The sequence below is a fragment of the Falco cherrug genome, chromosome 1, assembly GCF_023634085.1.
Source record: "Falco cherrug isolate bFalChe1 chromosome 1, bFalChe1.pri, whole genome shotgun sequence".
NCBI classification, from domain to species: Eukaryota; Metazoa; Chordata; class Aves; order Falconiformes; family Falconidae; genus Falco; species Falco cherrug.
Window position 1 is genome coordinate 46,481,330 of NC_073697.1, and position 24,126 is coordinate 46,505,455.

At 42.1% G+C, this 24,126-nt stretch overlaps 1 protein-coding gene and 1 long non-coding RNA gene across 2 annotated transcripts in view; both read right to left on the minus strand.

Annotated features, from left to right (window-relative positions):
* The window catches only part of LOC114017880 (uncharacterized), a 59,115-nt gene extending 48,279 nt beyond the window's left edge, over positions 1-10,836 (minus strand). The window contains exons 1-2 of the long non-coding RNA XR_008730376.1: positions 7,228-10,836; positions 6,196-6,337 (exon numbers count right to left, since the gene is read on the minus strand). This is a non-coding gene — a long non-coding RNA (uncharacterized LOC114017880). The remainder of the gene's footprint in view (positions 1-6,195; positions 6,338-7,227) is intronic.
* A 1,410-nt stretch (positions 10,837-12,246) lies between these two features.
* Positions 12,247-24,126, minus strand: part of FAM53A (family with sequence similarity 53 member A) — a 74,057-nt gene continuing 62,177 nt past the window's right edge. Inside the window, exon 5 of the mRNA XM_055702512.1 lies at positions 12,247-13,428. Coding sequence (XP_055558487.1) covers positions 13,105-13,428 — 324 coding nt within the window. The 3' untranslated portion in view covers positions 12,247-13,104. The remainder of the gene's footprint in view (positions 13,429-24,126) is intronic.

Sequence of the window (24,126 nt, forward strand, 5' to 3'; positions counted from 1 at the left end):
CAGAGGATTTTTAATTCCCCAGACCTCCCTGGGGTGGTGGGTGTATTAAACCACACCTCCTAAAGGAGAGAAAAGGTGTGATGTCAGGACAGACTGTTACTGTAGTGACACAAACGTACAGGCACATATCTCAGCTGTGGAGCAATTTCAGCTCTTATTGTTGGGACCTTCTGCTACTGCTTCATTATTAAAGCATGCAGTGCCAGCCAGCCTTAGAATAATGTTGTTTGCAGCAGGTGTAGCTCCAGGTTTTGTATCTCCAAGTTCATATTTTTTGTTTGCTTTTCTCTTGTTGGCCAAAACTCTAGTAGAGCTCTGCTCGGGGTGACAACACCAAGTTACAAAGGCTGGGTAGATAAGGAGCAGGAAATTAGTTTCTCTAATGTATATAAATTCAGCATCAAGATATCAGGGTCAAGCAGAAAATGAGATTTCTTTCCCCATCTTTTTTTTTTTTTTTTTTTACAGGATGAAACAAGAGTGCTATCCTTGTCACAACCGCAACGCAGCTGGTGACAAGTGGTGCTATAAGCTGTTACTTAACTCTCCTCCTGTCACTTCTCCAGTGTCCCACAGAGGATGTCCCAGGCAAAAGAGCTACCTTTGACAAGACTATGGCAAAACATGTAGCCCAGGAAGATCACCATGGGAGCAGCCAGAATCCAGTTTTGGCACCAGGTCTAGGAGAGCCATGGTCTGCCATAATCCAGCCACCCACATCCTTCCTTGCCTTGTTCCTCTTGGACCTGGGACAAGGCAGACCTCACGTTGCCTCTGCCCCCACATTGCACAAGATATCCTTTAAACTAACTAGTTAAGATACCCTGCAATCTTTACAAACTCATCTTCTCAGTGTTCATTGTAGAAGTTCCATGTTCATCCCACCACAGTGGTGAGGCATGCATTTTGACCTATATCTACCAATGCAATAGCTATGCTGGTGCTTGAGGCTAAAATAACATCTTCTGGGCAAGTTACCTTAAGCTTCAAACTGACTCCTCTTCCATGAGGACAACATGATGTGTTTGTCCCAGATCTTCCTCCTAACCCAGTGATGTCAGAGGACTTGCCTTAGGAACCATCACAGTTCAGCACAAGTTGGAAAGATGAAGCATTAATACCACTTACCAAAGGTGCCCTCCCTGCCCAGCAGCAGTTGAAATCATGCAGAACCTTCAAGGTTCGCCAAAGGACCATTTTACTCTTCGACCTGCCCTTAAACTTTTTTCTTTCTCTCTTTGTAGCATAGAAGGGGAAACACTAGCCTAGCTGATGGAAAACTTTGTTTCATGGAGTAAAAGCTGGCAATGCTGAGGAGAAACATAAGCTTGAGAAGGAACCATGCTCAAACGAGTGCCCTATTGTGAGATAAGTTTTTCTTTGAGTGACGAATCAACATAATAATCCATCTGTAACACTAGATGCGTCTGCCTGTACTACAGCAAAGGACCATCTGCCCATCTGCATATATGTTCAAAATGCTGCTGGGACAACCATGATGATCTCCTAATGAAAGGTACTCAGCAATTAGTACTTAAGTGAAATCGTGCCCGGGTGGTTCTAAGCCCTCATTTGTCCTTCCCACTCCAATGCAACAAGTGTCTGTAAGTTTTTCTCTTTGTTTTTATTCCAGCAATTTCTTTTTAAAGCTGTTGGGGAGGGTTGAACGTGCTCCGATTCCTGCAACAGCAGGAGCCAAGTCAAGTTGTAATCAACATATGTCCGGTGTAAGCTGTACGGACGTGAATTAGAGGGGCAAACTGCTCATCGTTTCCAAAATACCCACCTGCTCAGGGGCCAGGCTGCAGCAAAGCCATCCACTACGTGGCTCCATCTGTCTGATAAACAGGCTGCAGATTTGCTGAAAGCCGAATCATTTTGCCTCTGTTTACTTCCTTTCTTTCCCTCTCTTCTCCCTCCCTCTTCTAATTGGAGCTTGTTTAAAAGGTGCAGACACCCACAAAAACAACGCAGCACAATGAGACCAGCGCTGACATTCGTTAAACCGCTTCAACTGAAATCTGTGCCTGGCTGGGACTGAGCAGGCATAAAGGAGACAGACCTTGTCAGTCTCCAGCCAGAGCGGGAAAATCAAAAAGAAATTAACCAGGCCACAAAAGCATGCAGAAAATCCATTTGGGGCGCATTGTATTACAGTTATAGAATGTAGCTGCAACCAAGATGCAAAGGGTGCTTCAGCACGGGTCCTGCTCAGAAAACCAGGCGAAGGGACATGCCTGATGTTAAAAGCCCTGAGGACCAGCTCTCCAGCACCATGCAGCAGAGGACAAATGCAGGAGGGAGACCACAGCATCCTTGTGTCCACCCCCAGCTCCACCACAGGCTCTCTCATCACTTTTAAGGTACAGTCCCACTGATTAGATCAAGCACAGGACTTGAGCACAGACCCCAGAGCATACAAGAAAGTAGTGGAAATTGCATGTATTGGTATTGTAGTGTCTAAGCAGGTATAATCAGGAAAGCACAGCTTCTCGGAGGAAGTCTTCCCTTGCTGTCCACAGCCCAGAATCATCCTGGTAGTCCCATTGTTGATAAAATAAGGATATTTCTATCCTTGCTGCAAAAAATTATGGCCAGGTGGTTGAATTGCTCCCAGCCTAGAAAGCACAGACTGCTGCATGAAGTGCCTAGGCTAGGACATATTAGGGTCATGAATCTACTTCATCTAATCACTTCACCTCATTAGGGAAATGCTGGATTTCTCCACTAATCAGTCCTCCCATTTCACTTACAAAAGAAAGAAAAAAATGTGAGAACTAATTGTGATTCTAAATCCATTTTACTAAAAACATTCAACAACCTACCAGACAGTAAAGACATCCTGGAAAGGCACATTATTTTCCCAGTAGCCTGGACTATCTCCATAGGAATCAGTTACATTTTTAGAAGGACTACTTGCAAAATGCATTTAAATTAGACAGTAAAAGCTATTTGCAAGAATTAACATCAATAGAAGCATCGATTTTCTGGTGAGAGAATGAGACATGGAGAATGAGTCAGGTTTCAAACACCTGACAAGTCAAAAAGGGTCTTTCTCGGGAAAACATCTCCTCCCTGCAGATGACAATGAAATTTTTCTTCATGCTTTGAAACCACCCCATTGGTTTCTCCCCAGCCAGGCATAGAGAGGATCTGAAAGATGCATCAGGTTACTTAAGCATTTAGGACAGGAAAACTATGGAAGAATAATGTTCAACACCTGAAAGCGTTGCTACATGCAGACAGTACTGCTGCCAAGTACAGTAAAATCTTCTGTGGGTTGCTCCACTCAAACCTGGTTCAGCATCTTGAAGGGTAGCTCTCTTCCATTCATTTTATCCATGATCTGCTGTCTTCCTTTGGCTTTGAAAATCCACCTATGAACCCACCCATCCAAGACAACCTTCCTGCCCCAAAAACATCTCACCATGACGACCAGCTTTCTGCCAGCCCTCAATGAACCCCCGCTGCCTGTCAGTGCCTCCTGATTCCCCCTGCTCTGAACAAGGCAGTTAAACATTCAAGAGCCCAACAATTTCATGACTAGTTGCAGTTCAAAGCCTGCAGGGGTGGATTTCAACACTGCCTGCAGCCCCAGCCCCTGAAACAGTGCTCAGCCTTCAGCCAGATGAATTGCCAATCATATTTTTCCAGCCCCGCTCCCAGCACTGCCCAGAAGGAGGATGCAGGGAATCCATGTGGCATGGCCAGGCTACACAGAGGGCAGAGCATCCCTGCATCCCATCCTTCAGCCACCCACAGCCCTAAGTACTGGGGTTTTGATGGCACTAGAGACACATGGTGTGCTTTCCAGGAACAGCTTTTACAGGCGTCATGTGTTTTGCAACCACACAGGTGTGATGGCAAGGTGAGAGGTGCCGGTGCAGTGCATCCACCCACAGCACGCAGCTCTGGGGAGCTTTTGCCATTGGCTTCAAAGGGGAGCGCTCCTGGGCACCAGTGCATGTTAGGCAAAGGGTAAGAAACTCAGCTGGTATCTCCACAGCAACTGACAGGGAACCAGCAAGCCCACAGCAGGGCCAGAGCTCAGCAGATGGGTTTAAAGGGAGACCAGCATGATCTGGGTGCGGTGCTGCTCTTGCAGGCACCTGTGCCAGCATGCAGCGCTCTTGCACAGTCTCCTGCCACAGCACCATATGCTCCTCCATGCTCCCTGATTTCATGGGGGTCACTCCTGCTGCCCTCTTGCCTCTCAGCCCTGCGTGGCTGAGAAAGCTCTAGGAACAGGTAAGGAGGAGGGAAGGCGCAGATGTCCTTCACAAAAGGTCTACAGGGCATCCCAACCCTGTTTCAGCCTAGCCCATGGTCATCAGTCCCTGCCCCAGGGATGCTGTAGGATGCCAGACTGCAGCTCTGCCACAGCCCTTCCCATCACAGGCACTGTGGAGCCATGGCAGACACGCAGACTGATGTCCCAGCCCCATGGAGATGCCCAGTTCCCAGGGCTGCCCCACTCCCTGGCTGGGGCGCCCAGTCCTCGCTCCCAGACATGCATCTCCAGATCTGAGACCCCATTTCATAGCCCAGCAGCGGGATGCAGCAGCCCCATGCTGGAAACCCCTACGCCTCCCATAGGAGCTGGGCCGAAGCCAGCCAGCATTGGCTGCATCACAACCCACCCAGTTCTCACCCAAAGTGCGAACCTGGAGCTTTCCACCCCCTTGCAGAACAAATCTGACACCCGGGCAATAAGGACGGGCGGGTCCACCACCCCACAGACCCCAGTACATTGTTGGAGAGATGAAAATGAGGGCAACAACACTGGGCTAGCCAGCCCGCTGTGGCAGAGCCAGGCTGCTTGTTGAAAGATCACCCTTTTTTATACCTCTGTGACCAGTTTCAGACAAAAACCTTCATCACTGCACCAAAGAGATGGGGGTATAGGGGAGGAGGAGCAGGGCCATGGGCAGGGGGAGTTACCCAGACTGCTTTACAAAGGCCATTTGCGCAGACCTTGGGGTTCCGAATTCCCCCACTCGCTCCTTAAACAACTTGGAGCTTTCGTGCATGCCTCATTGTGGGGCTGAAGGTAAAGTTTCAGCTGGCGAAAGGCAAACCCCATCCCGAAGCATCACTGGTGCACTCAACGGCCCAGCTAACGAGCAAGCCCATGTTACAAAGCCCAGCTTACAGCTTCGGCTGGTGGCCCAGCTGCCTTCCTGTGCCCCCCCTTCATTTGCATAACTATCCATAAGGCGAGCAGGGCAGCCCTGCAGCCGAACAGCTGGCCATTCGCAAAATGGATTATATCACCCTTTTGTCCCCACGTCTGGCTTGCGCCACTTGCATATTCAAGCTTTTCCCCCCCACCCAGGCATCTCCTGTGCTGGGGAGCCGCAGCAGCACTTGAGATACTCCCAGCTCAGCCCTTTTCCACCAATTCAGTTTGTTCGGGTATACAAATTGCCAGGTGAAGAAAATGAAAGCAGATAACTGGGGCAGAGCCCTTAGTTCGAGGGAGGTTGAAAGGAGGATGTGGAAATGAGGTTGAGGTTAGATGTTACCATTTGCAAGTGGATTTAGGAACAGGTGTAACTTTGAATAGCAGAGTGTGTGAAATTGCAGCATTAGACAAATTAACTAGCAAAAAACTCCCAAACGTTTAGGAGTTACTCTTTTCTTGTCTGAGAGCTCTAGGGTCACTCCTCCCATTCTAAGCTGCTCTTACTATGCAAGATACACACATCTTCAGGAGTTCAAGATCTAGATAGCTTTGTGTATGCACAAACAAGACTCACAGCCCCAGTCCTTTCCCGGTTATGGGCTAAAATCATACTCTTTTCCTGAAAAGCAATAGTTTTAGGAAACTTTTCTTGGTGAGAACTCAAGAGACTGGTACCTAAAGACTATCCCAGCCATTCCCACTAGCTGTGACTAAAGTAGACTGATAGAAATGCCTTCCCTTAGCAGGAATATGTGTTTCAGACAATAAAAAAAAAAAAAGGGGGGGGGGGGGGGGAAGCGTGCCAGGGTAGGACAACTTGCATTTGCTACAGTTCTGACATTGTGCCACAAGCCTTTTGGTTTAAATAATAATCTCCCATACGGTATTTTTTTTCTGTTCAAATTTTCCTCTTTGCTGTTTTTCTCATTTTCTCATTGGCCCTATATAGACTCCAATATAACGACATCTGAAAGCAGAACGCTTACATTAGACTAGTCAGACACACTCACCTTGCCCTACATGAGAAGAGCCTCAAGATCAGGTCACCCAACATTTTCCATCACAAGATCCTGATTTTAGACTTGTTTCCAATGACTTAAAGATGTTCAGGCTGAAATTCTTCCATGTCAGGTATTTGCTTTGGGTTGATTCCTTCCATTTGTTAAAAAAAAAAAAAAGCTAAATTGGTTCAACATTCTTCATACAAAGATAAGGGAGAAAAAAATCTATGCTTTGCTCAATTAAAAACCAAACAAACCACCAACTACCTAGCTAAGGAGCCTCAGCATCTACAGGGACTTTGTCAGGGTTACCATGATCATCACAAAGCTAGTGTCACAAACCAGTGTTTGTGATTCCTATAAAACTTCATCCAATTTTGACCTTGCTTTAGGGTCTAGAAAAACACACCAGTTTGTAAAGTCTTATTCAACCTTTGAGACTTGAGCATCTCAGCTCTTTAGAGAGTCCCAGCTCCCTGCTGCTGCCCAGGTAGCCCACACACCATCCAAACCCTTCCAACAAACCAGCTCTGGACATGATTTTCCAGAGAGGAGGATGGATGTAACTGAGCAGTGGGGAGAGAACAGCTTGATGGGGATGGGGAGGCATTAGGGATACTAATGGGTCGGAGGGGGAAAACAGAACTAAATCATCTTCTAATAGCCAGACTTAAAAAGTCCAGAGTAAAAGCCACGCTCCCCAGGCATGGACGTTGCTTTCTTGGTAAGTAAAAAGCTATGAAGACATCTGCAAAACACACATCTCATTTCCCCTCTGATGGATCCACATTATCAGACAATAAACAAAGTAGTAGGCTGTTAGCTTGCATAGTGAATGACTTCATTGTGGGTCTTAAAATCATGACAATGCTGATGACCAAATCTGGAGAATTAGAATATTTTCCTATCTTTTTCAGTGGAGAAGCTGTCACACATTTTCAAAACTGCGTGTTAGGGGGCGATGGAAATAGCTAAGTCCCTCAGAATTAGGGAACAGCAGATGTAAGGTGGCCCACAGACTCATAATTTGCTCTTGTGCACCTTTCTGCATTATGCAAGATTCTTCATTCATGTAATAGCATCCTCCATCTTCCACGGGAACACATCTCATTCAGTGCACGGGAAGAGCTGTTGGGAGGATAAAGCAGGGTCACACAGCAAAATCAGGTCGTTGTATGCTAGACTGACGCATCACTAGCTGCAAAAAAGCAAAAGCTGTGTGCAGACAGTACAGGGACATCCTCCGTCTCTTTTTTGCGAGATCTCCCTCTTCCTCTGCATGAGAATTGCAAGAGAATGGAGTATCTGCTTCCCTGAGATGTGAGCAGCCCCGTATTCTGTTAAGTAATCCCACTGCTGCCACACACATCTCAAGTAAGGGCCACAGCACTGACCTTTCCCTTGCTGTAGCTACCAAGCCACGAGGCACAGCCCTGACACTTCCAGAAACCCATTCAGACAGTGTCTCAAACCCTCACCTGACACAGAGTAGCTGTAAGATATAGCAAAGAAGAGCAAAGAAAAAAAAAAAAAAAAAAAAGAGAAGGCAGCTGGGGCAGTTGAACATCACCCCAGTCCATAGCTGAGTGCTCTGGGAATAATGTTCTCACTCTACGCTGCTGCAGGAAGGAGTTCAGCCAAGTCTGTTTTGAAAAGTGGGACACAAATTTTAAGTACTCAACAGAATAGCCCTCACTTTCAATTCACATCATCACTCACATCAGACAAGCTTACCTGAATCAGGACACCACAACTCTTTGTCCAAACTGAGACATCATAAAAAATTTAATCTTATGGTTTGGGTTTTAAAGAGTTTAAGAAGTGAAATACTTCTCTAAGGAAGTTTTAAACTCGTCTCCCCAGAGTTGTGCAATACTTCCCCGTCTCAAACCACTTGTGGCATAGATCTCAGAGTCATTTTACAACAGCAAAACCCCATAAAAGCAGTACTGCTGGATGGGGCCAAGAAGCTGCAGATAGTGAAAGCACCCTCATTCTCCCCTAGTAAACACCAGCTTTCAGTATACCAACGACTATTGTGCTGACCAGATGGTGGTGGGAGCAGTAACTTGGATGATGTTAATTACACACGAACTCCAAAACAACTGATGTCAAAACTCACTTTGAAAACACACCAGAATGGGCTGCTGAGCATATGGCAGCAACGCTCCTCTAGAACTGCATTTTGTGTGCATTAAACAAGGTGTAAGCTCCACCAAGGGGTCCAAGGACAAGCAGGCGTAGCAGCAGGGTCCCAGATCCAGGCTATTTGATGCTTGTCCCTTTACAATGCTGAGCAAAAGGTACAGAGACATGGTGGAAGTGGCAGCCCACAGGTCCCGGACCAGGTCCTTTGCAGGGTGAGCACATGCAACACGTGCCACAAATGCAGCCAGCTCGCCTCTTTTAAAGACAAGGCCTTGAAGGAAACATCCCAGGTGACCTGCTGAGCAGCAGTGGATGATTTCTAATGAGAGGATGAGTCCTGCTGTGAAAGCTTACTATGCAAGCACACAGATCTATACTCCAGTACTTTTAAAAATCAACACCGTATAGTTTGCAAAATAAATACAGTGAACAGATGGAGGAAAATTATTCCGACACCTGCCAACCACCACCAAGGACTTTCCAACAAATCCATGTGTTTTCAGAGGTTCTGCCGAGGCTAGCTTTACACCAACAGGTAATCAGCATCTTTACCTGCAATTTGAAAGTAAACGTAAATTCACTAGGCACCATCTCACCAGAACGGATGGATGTGGATACAGATAAATACGTACTTACGCCTTTCAGAAAGGTGACTTAGCCCAGGCTTAAACGTAGGGGCCTATATTGTAGCAAGTGTGGACTCTGAATAGGATCGATAGATTACAGGTTGAACCACGCACTGGGAGCTCCTTGCTCTGCTCCAAAGTGCTTTCCCTGCCAGATTATATTCCACACTCCTTCCTCCAGCAGTTACTTACCTTGTAACTTTTAGGCTTGCTTGGAGACCCAAGTCGCACAGACCCAAAGGAAAATAGGACGGGAAAGGACTGTGCAAAGTCAGCCAGCCTTTTCCCCTGCCCCAAAGCAAGCCGAAATGTAGCTATTGCTCCCGACAGATGCTTGCTCTTAACAGACTTCCATTTGTGGACAAGCTACTACCATCTCCCCGCACATCTGTTCAGTGATTTCCTATCCTTACTTTTTTACATTTGACCTTAGAAGAAACTATCACTTCTCCTAACCGCAATTTAAGCCAAGTCTGCCACAGGATTTCAGACTCAGTTCTTTCAGTGGATCCTCACCAAGTGCATTTTCCCACATTTTCAAGATTTCAGTCATACCGCTCCCCACTGCACACTCTGGTCCAAACTGCAGCATCTCGAGCCGCATGCTTACGGGTGCTCCTGTGCCGCACAGGATCATACTGAGTCTCACCAAACACATCACCCTTTGTGAACCTTAGCCTGAAGTTTGCTCTTCTACCACCAGGCAGGACAAACTACCAGATTCCTTAGCTGAAATAATACTAACTAGCTGGCACCTCTGAATTTGCGCAGTTGTTTAACCCAATCTAAATTTAGCGCTTTGCTGAAAAGGATCTTGTCTTTCCTCACCATCTCCTCTGTGTCACAACCATTTCTACAAGTTCCCAAGACTAATTTGAATTCTAATGCTATCTTATCTTTCACATCTGTCCAGCTTCCTGTTGACTGCAAATTTAATGTGCATACTACTTCTTGCTAATAAAAGTGAAAGAAGTGACCTAGAGCAACTCCCACAACCCCGTGCAACAGTCTTCCATTCTGACACTGTGTGCAAGACGGAAGGAAACCACTCCCAGAGCAGAGCTGCTTACAGCCTAGCTCAGCCCACTTCCAAATACAATTCAATCTCTGAAACCATGCTTTCCCTTTTTGCAAACCACATTCTGTATTTGCCCAACAGCCACGATGGATTTTATCCTATAATCAAATGCAACAAAAGAGCCAAATTAATCAAGATTTCTTTCAGAGTAGGACTTCAGATCTTGTAGGGGATGCAAAGCCAAAGCCTGCCCCAGCTGAAGTTAAGTTTTAACCAGTAATTTCTTTTACTTTTGGTTCTCATAAGGGGATTACATTAGCATCTGTAGACAAAGTACACAGATTCCTTTCAGCAGATTTCTTCATTTGCCAGTGTTACTGCACAGCTGTTCAACTAATTCTCCTGTCACCCACTAGTAAGAGTCTAAAGTAGATAATTACAACTTCCTACTTTCATGAAACTTGCTCTTCAGTATCTAAACCGACTCCTTTCTGTTTCCACAAAAGGGCTATTTAGAGTTTTTAATAGCTGGCTAACCAGGAGACCAAGTCCTGTGTTACCGTAACCAAATGTATCTGTACCTTCAGTCAGGAAACCCCTCCTACCCTAAGCATCTGGGTGGGAACATGACTGACTATGACTGGAAACAGCACACCTACAAAGGGTAAGCGGAGAACCTAAATACCTTTAAGGCTACAGAAGTCAATTCACTGAGATCACAGCTAGGCTATTTCAGAGCTAGGACAAATATCACCTGGTCTTCTACTCTTGCCTTTGCTCTACCCTCATCTTTTCAACAGCTTCAGCTCTTGGTTGCGCTCCCCCCCCGAACAAAGCACATGTTACCTCAGAGGGCATGAATAAAAGGAGGTATCTTCTTTTAGGAGGAGCTTGCCTTCCTTGGGGGAAGAAGAGCCACATTAGCCATCTCATTCCATGCCACTACACTTTTAACTAGAGTGCTTTCAAATAGGTAAATTAGCTTCTAAGTGATCCCAGTTGTACTATTGGCCTTTGCTACAATCCAGCATTAAAGCTGATTCAATTTTACTTACCTCTATTGCTCAATTAAGAAGAATATACAAAGAGAAGTGGGGAGTTCTGTAACTAGTAATTGCAGCCCAGGAGGGAGCTGGGTTATTCCATTACCCACAATGACTGATCACCACACTATAATGCATTTCCCCATCTACTCACAAGGGGAACTGGCTGTACCTCACTACTTCTTGAATTAACTGTTTCTTGAAGGAGCAGCAAGAATAGCGATCCTCATAAGATTATTTCAAAAAGCTTGGTGGATGTGTATGCCACCATCTGTACGCTCCACGCTACACCTGAGCAAGTACCTGTGAGGTGAGATGCACACTGTTAGCAGGAGCTTCTAAAGGACCTGAAGTCTTTGCTCCAACAGCAAATCCTTTATTTACTAATCTAGAAAAAGGAGAATAATTTTTGTCAGTGAGCAGCTTTGCTTTCTCCTACACAGTATATACTAACATATCAAGAATGCAGCAAGTCTTTGCAGTGTTCTTGCATCTTACTACACACCTATACCAGTATTACTGTCACAGATCATTGCCACTCGTAGTTGTATATGCAGCAGGAGTCACAAAAGCAAGAAAATAAAAGTTTAGAGCTTCTTACTGGCTACCCAAACTTTTAAGGTTATGTATAGATACTGAGTTATGTAAGCTGGTTCAGTAATTAAAGGCCAATTCTCTTTATGATCAAAGGCTGACCCTAATCACAAGGCTGGAGCCTGTGTCATACCTTGCCACAGCCTTTGTCATATGCCTCAAGATACTTATTTCCTATTTTAATCACATTCCATTAGTTGACTTAATATGTTACTGTATTTTGGTTTTATGGCACAAGCTACAGTAGGAGTTGGCTCATTTAAGACTAACCCGATGCACTGAAATGCCATAAACTAAGCTTCCCCATTTCTATTCAATTTAAAACCACTTGGAGATTAATTTCCCCCTTACTCAGGAAAATCCTTATTGTAGCAGAACTAACAAAATTATGTGTTGCAATAGTCTGCAATGAATACAGTTTTACATTTGAGATGACTACATCATATGTAATCACTGAGACAGACTTTTGGGATCCGGCACGAGTTATTCCCCAGCTCCTGAGACTAACTTGATGTCACTTTTAGATGACCAGAAATCTGCCCTTGCCCTCCACACCATTCTGCAAGTACCCTATTACAGAATCTGCTACAGAAGACAATTTCCACTAGTAAAATTCATAAGCAGACAAAAGTGCAAAGCAAAATGTCATTTTATTTAATTCAAGGACTATTTTCCTTCTAGTATTGCTGAAGGGATGACCTCCTGGGGAACTGATCATTACGAAGTCCCTGTCTAAAAGTTCAAGTGCTCTTGTACATTCTTCTGAACCACAGAAAACATAATGACCAAGTAGGTGGGCAGCTACTTGCAGTTTTATCCCACCTAGATTAGCATTGCTTCAGGCTAGAAAACAATTCAAGTAGTAAAATAATGGAAAATGTTAACCTTTAAGGTCACTACCATATTTTGATCAAAAAGTCCTGAATGTATGAAAAGAACATTTGTACATGTTATGAAGGTTTTTTAACCAGACACTGTTGAAGATGGCAGTTAAGTATTTTGGACCAGTTGTCAACCAGGTATTTAAGAGTACTATCTGAAGGTTTATTACCAATTTCATTATGCAATTCACTTTTCACATTAAGCTCTTTAACAAAAGCAACATATACCCGCACCAGAATCACTGTAGACAGATTTAGTTTTATAGAATGCCCTTCTGAAAATTCATTTCAAAATAGAGATGCTTTTTCTCCAGAACTGTAAAAGCCATAAAAATGCAAAATATCTGTTAGGAAATTTTTAATCAAAATTATTCCTTAATGTTCAAAATAACATTTAACCTCCTACTTTTTTGTTGTCATCCACATATTGATCAATAGACTAAACAGGTAACAATGGTTCACGTTTTTCCCCCACCTGAAACATTTCTTCTAACACAGGCCCAACATAGGCAATACAGAGATTCAGGGACATGGATTATGCATGGCAAAGGTAATCCTCTATCATTTTAATTTAGAACAACTCTTATTCTAGCACACAACTTTGAGTCTCAGTTGTTTTCAATCTGCTCTAGGTCCAAGTCCCCACAGTCTAGAGGAAAGATGCCTTCTTCGGTGCTCTCACAATCACTTGTGTCCTCATCGCTTTCACATACTGCAGCTGCTTTCTTATAATCCCTTGTTTTGATGCTACCTTGGCATGACCCATGATGCCTTACTTCATCCAGCTGTTCTTTCATTGGACTGGAACCGGGGGTGATGATGTTCATAAGATCATTTGAGTCACATGGGGATGACACAATTGTCTTCATTTGTGTGTCATCATCATCATCTTCATAGTCAAGGGAGCAAAGACTTTTGGAATTTTTTAAAGTCTGCAATTAAAAAAGAGAAACATGAGTACATTAACCATGACTGTACAGGAGGAGCAGAATAAATTCCTTAAATTCTTGAATGGATTGAGAGTACGTACTCAAAATCAGAGTGCCTCATGTTTAGAGTAATCCTGGAAACAACAAGGGGCACAGAAAAAGGAAGAATGCTATTTACTTCCTACACAATCTAGTTTTGCACAGGTATTTTGCCTATGTAGATCCCCACTAGTGAGAAAAACTACCAAACTACCAGTCCCCTTTTTTATGCAGAAAGATCCAAACCCCTAGCTTTACTTAACTATGTGAGAAGCTACAGATGTCCAGTTTGATGTATTGGCTTTCGCAAATCCAGAGCATAACATTTGGTAACATCAGCATTTAGGTCAGACAGCTGCACTGCAGCCTAGTCAACAATTAATTTCTCAAAGTTCCCAAGCGTGCAGACAATGAGCCCTTCGGCATCACCTCAGCAAGAAGCTGCAACTGGCACATTCAGGTAACATCAGAACAGGAGAAAACCAAGCTTCTACCGGAAGCATCTTGCTCCAAAGTCAGCTTAGTTTGCCTTACATTTGAGTACTGTTTGAACAAGGGCTCAGAAGTTTGAGCAATTCTGTTTAAATGAGAAGTGTATTAAAAACAGGGGCACTCACCTTTATTTAGACCAAGGAGAAAGAAAAGAAAACCTCAGTAAATGTGCTACCTCTGTTCCCCAGATAAAGGAATGAAATGCCTTGGCTGCTCATGTAAAGGATCCTTGACTAGAATCCAGAAACAGCATTTAAGAAAGAACAGAACTATACAGACAGTTGAACTTTGATTATAACAAGTAAGAAACTTCTAAATTCTACGTCTCACAAGCACACAGCGAGAGGAGGGTGAAATAGTCAGGGTTCCTCTCAGAGGTGGTAAGAGCCAGAAGAATAAAGTCGTGCTAGCTTTCAGTATCTTACGTACATCCACAGGGAACTTTCACACCCATTTTCAGCTTCCTCTCCCAGTCTGTAATTTCTTAAGTATTCCATATTTGTTGATTCGGAGGAAACAGGAACACCGTAACATTCCCAGTTATGCTCTATTCCAGAGGCTTCACCACTGCACATCAGCAGCCACATGAGCAGCTCACTAGTATCTTTGGGTGTTTTTTAAACCAAACTTCACAAATTCAGAAAAAATTTGAATTACACAGCCTTACTTTTATGCAACTGGATGAAGGAGAGGAGAGTGTGGAAACCTCACTGACATGAAGTGATCTGCCTGACCCCTTAGGGTGTTATATATGGAACATCTTGCAGACAAACCCACTGCCACATACAGTTCCTTGGATATCCCTACATCCAATCTGCAGAGGAAGTTGGAGGGAAAGCTTGGGTAAAGGTAAAAAGCAAAAGACTCTAGTTCTGGAGTTCAGCTGCAGCACAGCAAGGCTGAGGAGCAAACAGCAGCACTGCTATGAGATGGTGGCTGACCACTGTTATCTCTTCACAGGTTAGACACTGCAGCAGCATCCCCCAAGCCTGCACCACACAAAGACACTCAGTGCAACACTCTTCACTACTGGTCGGAGGTTTGTTATACCTGTACTACACACAGCCCTTCTCTTGTTCAACTTTCGTATCTTATGTTTTATATTATATGATTAATTAACAAGTTATAGGTTTCAAGCCAGACAGATCTATAAGAGATAATCTAGTTTGCCTGGACAGACACGAACAAGAATGGATTTATGTAATGCCAAGACCTGCATCACAGGATCAGCCTTTGGGGGGGCGCAGGGGGGGGCGCGGGGGGGGGCATGTGTGTGTGGCAGGGAAAGACTGTTGACCATAGTTCTGCAGGAGGGATTCACCAAAGCCTTTGTTAGATATTGTTAAAACCCACATCCAATTTTGCTTGGGACTAGCACCAACAAAACCGATAACCTTGCATGAACAAGTAGACTTCTACTTCTGAAATTCACTCCCCCATGAAAACAGTTTTGGTATAAAATACATTCCTGTTTTCAAAACATTTCTGTACAGCTCACCACTTATTCAAGTACAAACATTTGAGCTCTCTTTTATGACTAAGAGGTGTGAATTTCTCTTATATTTACTTAAAAGCAAAACAGTATATTTTTGAAGTGTTAAAGGATATTTTAATCCCAATTCTATCTCATAGCTTTGAAAAAGAACACACTTCCCATTGTGTATCTCCATATAGGGGGCAATATTTTCAGTTCTTTAAATCTTACAGTAAGTTCTGGGAAGAAAAGGGATCAAATAAAGGAAAGCTTTGAAAGTTCTGCTTTTAGTGTTTTAGAAAGGAATTCCTGAGTTTCCCTTCAAAATATCTTTTATTCAATTTACTGCTAGAAATTAATCCAACCACACAGCTGTCTTTCTAGAAGGTTTGTGTACATAAATGGAAAATTGCCTGTTAGCTGTACTGTGCTGAAACCACTTGAATGGGAACTTTTAGCTGGTTTCAACACAACAGCAAGTGCATTCAACTGGTTCTTTGTTCACCCACTTGTCACAACCTCACCAAACTAAAAATAGGTGGATTTATTATCTCACAGCACAATCCCACTTCTTTCACAAAGCAAAAGGTAGAAATTGCAATGCATTCAAGCCCTCTGAACTGCAGCTTTACATGTTACACTGGTACAGTACCACACCTTTCAAGCACAATTGTGCTCAGTGGGGAGCCTGCGAGTACTTGCTCAATGGTCCTCATTTTATAAAGGATGCTGGACTAAACAAGACAAAAGAGTCCACAGTTGGCAATGGATAGAACTCAATCAGCTAAAAGTATTCTTTTGTGCGATGAAAAAAAGAAAAAAGAAACTCAGAGTTTTAAAAGAAATGAGGCGATAAAATGTCTGAATATTAAGAAAAAAACCCACAACTTTGTACCGAAAACAATGGTGGGGAAGGAAATAAAAGAAATCTCTCTAGACCCTCGCCATACAAAGCAAACAAGAAAGGGCCAGAGTAGCTTGAAAGGAAGCTAATGTCTGTACTCTTTACTAAACCTCTAGTTCAGAAACCCATAATACATCACTTTCCAAATATAAAAAGCAATAAAAAGGTTGTTTTTGTTTTAGCAACAAAACTAGAGCATTTGCTACAGTAGTCAAGGGGAAAATAAGTCATTTATGTGCATGAAAACCTAGTGTAAAATAGGAGCAGCAGTTCTCATGCTTCTTCCCCATGCCCCCATCACACACCAAGTCCACCCATTTTCTCCCTCAGTTTTGAATGGGGGTGGAAGATACAGCTGCTCTGAAGAGGTGCAGCTGCAGCAGCTGGCACAAAGCAAGGAACAGAGGAAGCCTGAAACCACCAGAAGCCCTAAGTTCATCCTACTGCTTCTCAGCACTACTCATCACAACATGATGAGCTGCCCCGTGAAGCCATAGGTTTAGGAAGAGAGGGAAATCAGACTAATTAGACTAGTTATCTGGCTTGCTTTCTGTCCCATCCTGAGACTTTTGCCTATGACTGCACAACACAGGAGATTCTCCTTTAAGAGGTACTGTTGACTGTGAAGGTCTCTACCAGTGATATGAAAGCTGTGGGTGATGCAGTGGTCCTCATGAGGAGGAGATCCTGCAACTTCCTGGAACATCAGCAACCAGTCTAAGCATAAAACACTGAAGAGGCAGCCTGAGCGCGGAGCAACACACAGCTTTTCCCATCGCTTCCCTGTACCTAGGCAGTCAATGGAGACAGGGAAGAAGCAAGTTAGAGGCACTGCATTTCTCCCTTTTAAGGGCTTCACAGGTCCTTATTTCACTTCCTGGACTTAATGTTTCTTATGGTTTGGTTCAAAACCAAATGCCTCTACTGATGGTATCTTACACCACAGTTAAGTTTTAGATCAGAAGCACCAAGTACAGCATGATGAGTTCTTATCTCAGACGCTAACCAGTCCCCAAAGAGGTTACAGTTTAGCTTCAGCAATAAAGTCCATCCATGGTACAAATCCATTACATTGAAGGAACTTTATTTAATGAAGCTAAGAGGGAGACCTAAGGAAGGACTTTAAGTTGTAAGAATGAACTGTCACAAAAGGCTGGTCCTAAGGAGCTCAGTGAATCACATTTGAAAACTGCCTTCTGAACATGCCAACACATGACTGACAGATAATGAGAACAGTGTCCCTCCCTATAAACTGAATTTTCACTTCACACATCTGATTACTTCCATTAATACCACTACCTGTGACAGTTCAAGTTAGAGACATGTACAGTGTTTATTATAAATCATTACAAGTATCAGCTGGTTGTACAGATTTAAAAACATCCCATGCCTCATCCCTGTGTCGTCTACTACACGTAAGTGAAAAACAGTAAGAAAAATGCCATGCTTATATAACAAACTATTAGCCTATCTGTGGAGTAAAGCTCTTGACAACTGGATTGACTTTTCTGTCTTGAAATGCACTGAGCATTTTGTGAACACTTCCACATTCACAGATACCCTTAGCTTTAAGAAGCTTGCAGTTGAGAGGAAACAGGAGGAAAACAACAGTGTTCTTCATAGTGTTACATGCTTGAAGCTTGCTAATACACTCTTAAAAGTTAAAAAACAAAGTTAACTGGGAAAGAATTTCTCCCTGCTCAAATGAGAAATCAAAGGTGTAGAAACACATTAAGTTTTGTAATTCAAGTGTCTAAAAAAAATACTTCAGGTCAAAAACCATTTCAGATTTTTAAACTATACATCTGAAATAAATCAAAAGCCTTTTTTTTCTTGCATTGAGCTACAAGCCAAGTAGTTACAAAAACATTTCTGTTTATGTATTTCGTGGAAACAATCAAATCCCTAGAAAATTCCTGACACCTTCATGGGCAAAATCTAATCTCTGATCAAACTCACTCTGGGAATAAAAAATGCTGTTTACTTTTCACAGCTCTGCAGTTATCCCTCATTTTCCTGGAAATTTGACATGTATTTTTATATTCAAAAAGGCAACGTTCATTTCATCATCTATAACTAGGAAGTAGAAAAAACATGGAATACTGGACATGAATGAGAAAGAACAAAGAACCTCTACTATTTTGCCATTTAATTAGACTCTTAATTGTAATAACCATTCCTTACATCAGAGATTAAATTACTGCTGCAATTCTTGTAGTCAAATAAGGTAAAGCCAAAAACCTAGTTAAAAATCTATCCAAGCTGACATGCAGCGATATGGCTATGACTTGAAATGAAAGTTGTTCAGTGCTTTGTCTCTGCTGTATCTTCAAAGGTTATTTTAATTTTTTAGATGTAGGTGCCCAGGAAGAGAAGTAAACCGACATCAGCTCATTTCACATCAGATGCTAAACAGCATCATGAAGTAACAGGCTTTCATCTTGCACTAGCCAGACTGTTCTAGATTTAAGCATGCAGTTTTCTGGTGTAGTCTGCCATGAAAGTTGATCTATTTATTGACCTAGATTTTTTACACTTACATTCTAATTTGTGCCACAGTATCCTTGTAAGTTTTGATTATGAGCTGTAAGAACCTGTGATTTAATATGGCTTATTTAGTGCTATTAGTTAGAAAATACTATGGTTTAATGAAATAGAAGTATTCAAGTGAAATGCTGAATCTATCTAATTATACTCACATACGCAAGAATGCAAGGCTCTTCATCACACGAGATAACTGACAGAAGCCACTGGAATAGTTAAAGCATACAAATGAGAAAAACAAAATGCACAAAGACTGGGGGGGTGCTGGGGGTTCAGTTCTCTGCCTGAGCACCACTGCAGTCCACACACACTGGTCACCCACACCGGTGGGGAGATTTTGGTAACTCATGCACTGCAGTCTTCAGACCTTCAATAGCCTACTTGTTTTAGCTAGGAAACTTCACAAGATTCAATTAAAATGGATCCAATTAAAATGATCCTTATCACACCAAGTTCCAAACAGCCACATGTGGAGTCCCAGGCATGGCAGATCCCAAATACAGCAGGGATTATTACTACCACCACAGATTAAGTTCAACCTGAACACCTGCTTCCCCCTGCCCCAAATTCAGACATAAAAATTAATCATAATAGGCACTCCACATACGAAATTAAATTTCCACACAAGCTAAATACCCTCTCTACATCTTGGCCTTGTAGTGGTTTGCAAAGATCTAAAACAACTGAGAAGAAAACCCACAGGCCCCCTCAGCACAATTATCTCACTTCATGTGCTTAGCCTGCACATGCTCAATTAAGTTCCAACATTATGTAACAGAAGAAACTAAGGAATTTAAGCAAATTAAAGAAAAGTTTGTCAGTCTAAAAGGTGTTCAAACTGAATTCAAGCAGACAAAACACTACTGCCGTTTTTCATTCCTTCCTTCCTAAATTACTTTTTGGTCAGATAAGGGCAGTTTAGTGCAGGAAACACAGATGCTGGGGCTTAGCAGCTTCTACAAGTCCAGGCCCATTCATCACAGGAATTAACTTTTTTCTTTGTTTTTAAAGACAAAATGGAAGCTAAGTGAGTTAACACAGTACTCCATGTAATACAGTGAAGAATATGCTTCACCACCAATACTAACATAAAGAGGGTGAACATACATGGCAATTTTCCCCTTATATAAAACCCAGGCCAACATTAAACTGCATTTTTAAAAGTTTACAGTATGGAATTTTAATTAAGATGTTGGCATCTTACATTTTCTAATTCAGTAGATCTGTGAACTACAACCTTTTACTTTTCCTGTTTGAGTATAAATCATGCAAGCTTTTTATTATAAGAATGTGGAATTATATTCTACAAACACCAGGCCTACCTATTTCACCTGCATGTAATTAAGTAGGAAAAGTTTCAGCTATTCTTAGTACCAGCCCAGCAAGCATAAATACCTACAGATGCTATGAATTATTCCATTAACTACAAAAGAGGCTCACACAGTAGATTTAACTGTTCTGAACTGGCTGATAATCAATATCATGTCAAACAAAGTGGAACATAATGACATTTGCTTTGTTCAGCTGAATAATACAGTACAAGACTTTGGCCAGGGAGAAAGAAGATTAAGCCAAACAAGACAACTAATAGATACAGCTGCAGTGTTTGTCTGAAATGCACTGATGCATTAGAACAGAGGTTTCCTCAAAGGGAGAGCAGCACCACAGGAAAGACTCAAAAGGGCACAGAGATAGCAGGAAGAGTGGCCTGGAAGATGGGTTCTAGCTCTGCTATTGCTTAGGCAGCAGCTGCAGTTTGGGGTTTCTTGCAGGACCGAAGCAATTGCTCTGCCTTAAGGGAAAAAAATATCTTTGCACGTCATCTAGTTATTTTCCTACACCCTGCTTGACCCTAAGCACATCTTTAATATGGATAGTGGATTTATCCACCTTATGGATGAACTGAAGAGCTGGACAGTATGGAACTGGGCATTTACTGTGCTTGAAATGCACAAGCTCAAGAGCTTCAGTCTGGCAAATTCACATCAGCCAACTACACTGACAGTGTGATGAACAAACAGCTGCACCATTTGTGTTCATACAGGGGTGATGAACACACCTGGTTTTGCAGTAGAAGGGCACAGAGGAAAACAATGTAAGCATGTGCTCCCTCCCAACAGAAATGATTCATGTTTTGCCAGAGTTGTTCCACCTTCCCCAATTCAAGACCTTCTTTTTACTTTTCCTTTCAGGAAAGAAACACAGGCTCCAGAAACAAGAAACAAAGTGCATATTACCATCTTCACCAATAACACAAATATTTTACTGAGATTTAATTTAAATAGTATCTAATTCATACAGATTTTAGAAAGATGCATCTAGTTTTCTGCATTTTACACCGGGAAATATGGAAACACACATCATTAACATGAGCCACACATCCCTTCATAGGCATACACTAACATGTTTCAGCTGCAGAACAAGAAACTGTTTAACAAGACATTATTGCTTGCAGTATCATCTCAGCATTCAGGATCCAAAATGAAAGACCACCCTGGGTAGCCAAAGCCTTCTAATGCGTTATTCCTCTGACAGAGGAATTAACAGACTTGCACACTACAATCAGCTCTGAAAAAACAAACAAAAAAGTTACCTCCAAACCTAGGAGTTTTACTAGGTTTCTAACTAGATGCATTCAGACAAGAAGAGGAAAAAGCTGTAGCTGTGCTTCCACAAAAGTCCTAATAATCAGTCACATTTTGAAGTTTACTTTACCATGCCAAACTGTTCTCAAGTAACAGGGTTTAAGTTGACCGACTATGCACCAGAGCAACACAGGACAGAATCTGACCCTTATGCCTTCAAAACATGACCATATTGGCTTCATTTCCTGCCACTTACGTGTCATCTATTTTTATAGGGAGCTTCTATTCCTGAGCAGCTTAGCCAGGGTCTTATTCCTTCATGACTTTGCTATGAGCTGCAAACAATTACTTTCACAACTGAATCACATATGCACTGACTTTTGCAGAGTACACCCATGTACCAACTTCTCTTAAAAATCTAGCATGTTCAGTTTTTAATCCTCATGGCAAATACGTTGAAATGATGGGTCAAATTTATAAGAAATTAGAGAAGTAAACTCCAAATCCTGATTCTAAGGCTGCCCTCATTAGTTACTGACAGATGTCAACCTCACCTATGTTATTGGGTTATGCTGGCACTCCATCATAACTAACATTTTAAGGGATTCTATAATTGGGCCATAAAGTTTACCTCTGCCAGGGAAGGGGGCTGGGAGAGTAAGGGAAACACTACCTCAGCTTGGGAACAGCTCCCCCTTCTTCAGACCAATTTTCCACTACAGAAATACTTGTCCAAAACAAAGCCATAAGATCTTGTTATACAAGTGCACCCAGGCACGCATGGGTATATACACACGCAGACAAAGCACAAGTGCTGTTATCAATCTTTTGCTCAACTCAATACAAAAATCACAACAATAAGTTCTTGTGGGAGCATTAACTCAAACTGTAGGTGGACTCTTGCCCCTAATTACTTCCAGAGACATATGAAGTTGAACACAACACATTTGTTTAGAAAGAACAGAATTAGCACTATTCACCTTCAATGATACATGTAATGCATTTTTCTAGCTTAGGATCTGATTTTGGACCATTCTGAACATTTCTGAAGCTGTCGCTCAGGAAATGGCAAGCCTGCTACATACTTTTAATACTGAGTCAACTTGTGCTAAAGCTTCTGTGTGATAAACACAATTTGGACAAGTTTGTTTATTGGTCAAAATACCAAAGCTGACAATGCTTCAGCAGTTGATGCTCAATATGCTTTAAAAAAGTTAAGTCAGGAAACAACTGACTTATGTGGCCCTCTATCCTTCACATGCACTGAAAAAACAACAATGCATGTTTTAAAATACATCATAGATTTATATAGCAGAAGAGAAGCAAAGCATACACAACTTCTGTGTAAGACAGGATCAACATTCAAAATCCCAAAGCATTATGGTAACACTACAACTGGACCATACAGTTAAGCTAACTTCAGTTTTCTTCTCTCTTGTAATATTTCATAATAAAATCAGTTTGCAACATTCAGATGGCTATATGTTCAAGTAGTACACATTGTTTTCAAGACTCAAGTTTGTTTATACTACCACAGCTTGCAAGCTTCCTAGCATACTATAAAAGCCTTTTAAGTTTTAGTCACATAGTTACTACTATAATGAAAACTGAAGTCAGGAAAGCTGTCAGAAGTCTCATTTATTTAAAATTCAGTTTCTGGTAATACTCAATTTTTATTGCAGAAGCACGTATCAGCAGCAGCACATAAAGAACTGAGTACTGTCAAGCTATTTAATTTTCTACAGCTAACCTTAAAACTAAACCATCACCTCCCAGATCACTTACGCAGAAAATATCTGCTTATGACTGTACTCTGTTAAAAGTCACACCTAACAACTTTTAAAAACTCCACACAAACTTCTCTTCAGTTTGTATATACTTGAAAAAAAGCATATAAACAAGTCTGTATTTCCCATCCTAATGGAAGAACAAATTGACATCAGTAATTGATGTAGATAAATTCAAATCAGTTCATTTTCACATGTTTGGAGACATCTGTTTTGCTTTTATCACAGCTATGTACCAGTATATACATGCAGCAGGAACTGATCTATGCAGTGCAAGACTAACAAAAGACAAAGTGACAGTTAAACTTAAGACTTTTCAAAGTGATTTTAATAAACCTCTCTGCAGAGAAAAGCCTCAGGTGAATCAATTTGGTTTAGGTCTCTTTCAGAAGATGATGCATCAAGTCAGGAAGTGACTGTCAAAAAGCAAGGGAAGTTTCACATGAGAATTTTCAGAGTATACAAGGCCAAAGCCTAGTTTCAGAATTAAAGTAGTCCTTCCGTTCTGGTACCACAAAGACACACCAACCTATTAATTTGATCAATATATTACAAGAATACCGAATATTTAAAGAACCTCCTCACCCAAAAATCAACCAAAGTTAAACTTAAGAGGTAGAACTAATTTTCTAATAAAGTTAAAAAATACATTGGTATTTTTTTTTTTTTTGCCAAGAGATCTGGAAGAAGTTCCCATCTCAATGATGAAACACTACTCAACTTTTCTGCTAGCCACAATCTCTTGCAATTCAGAGCAAAGACAAAAAAAACAAACTGATCCCCTGCCACCTGCCAAAACCCAGATGGTAAAACCTGAGAAAAGTACTTTCACCTCTCTTTAAACCCTCTGGCACAGCTTATGCACATTAACTCTAA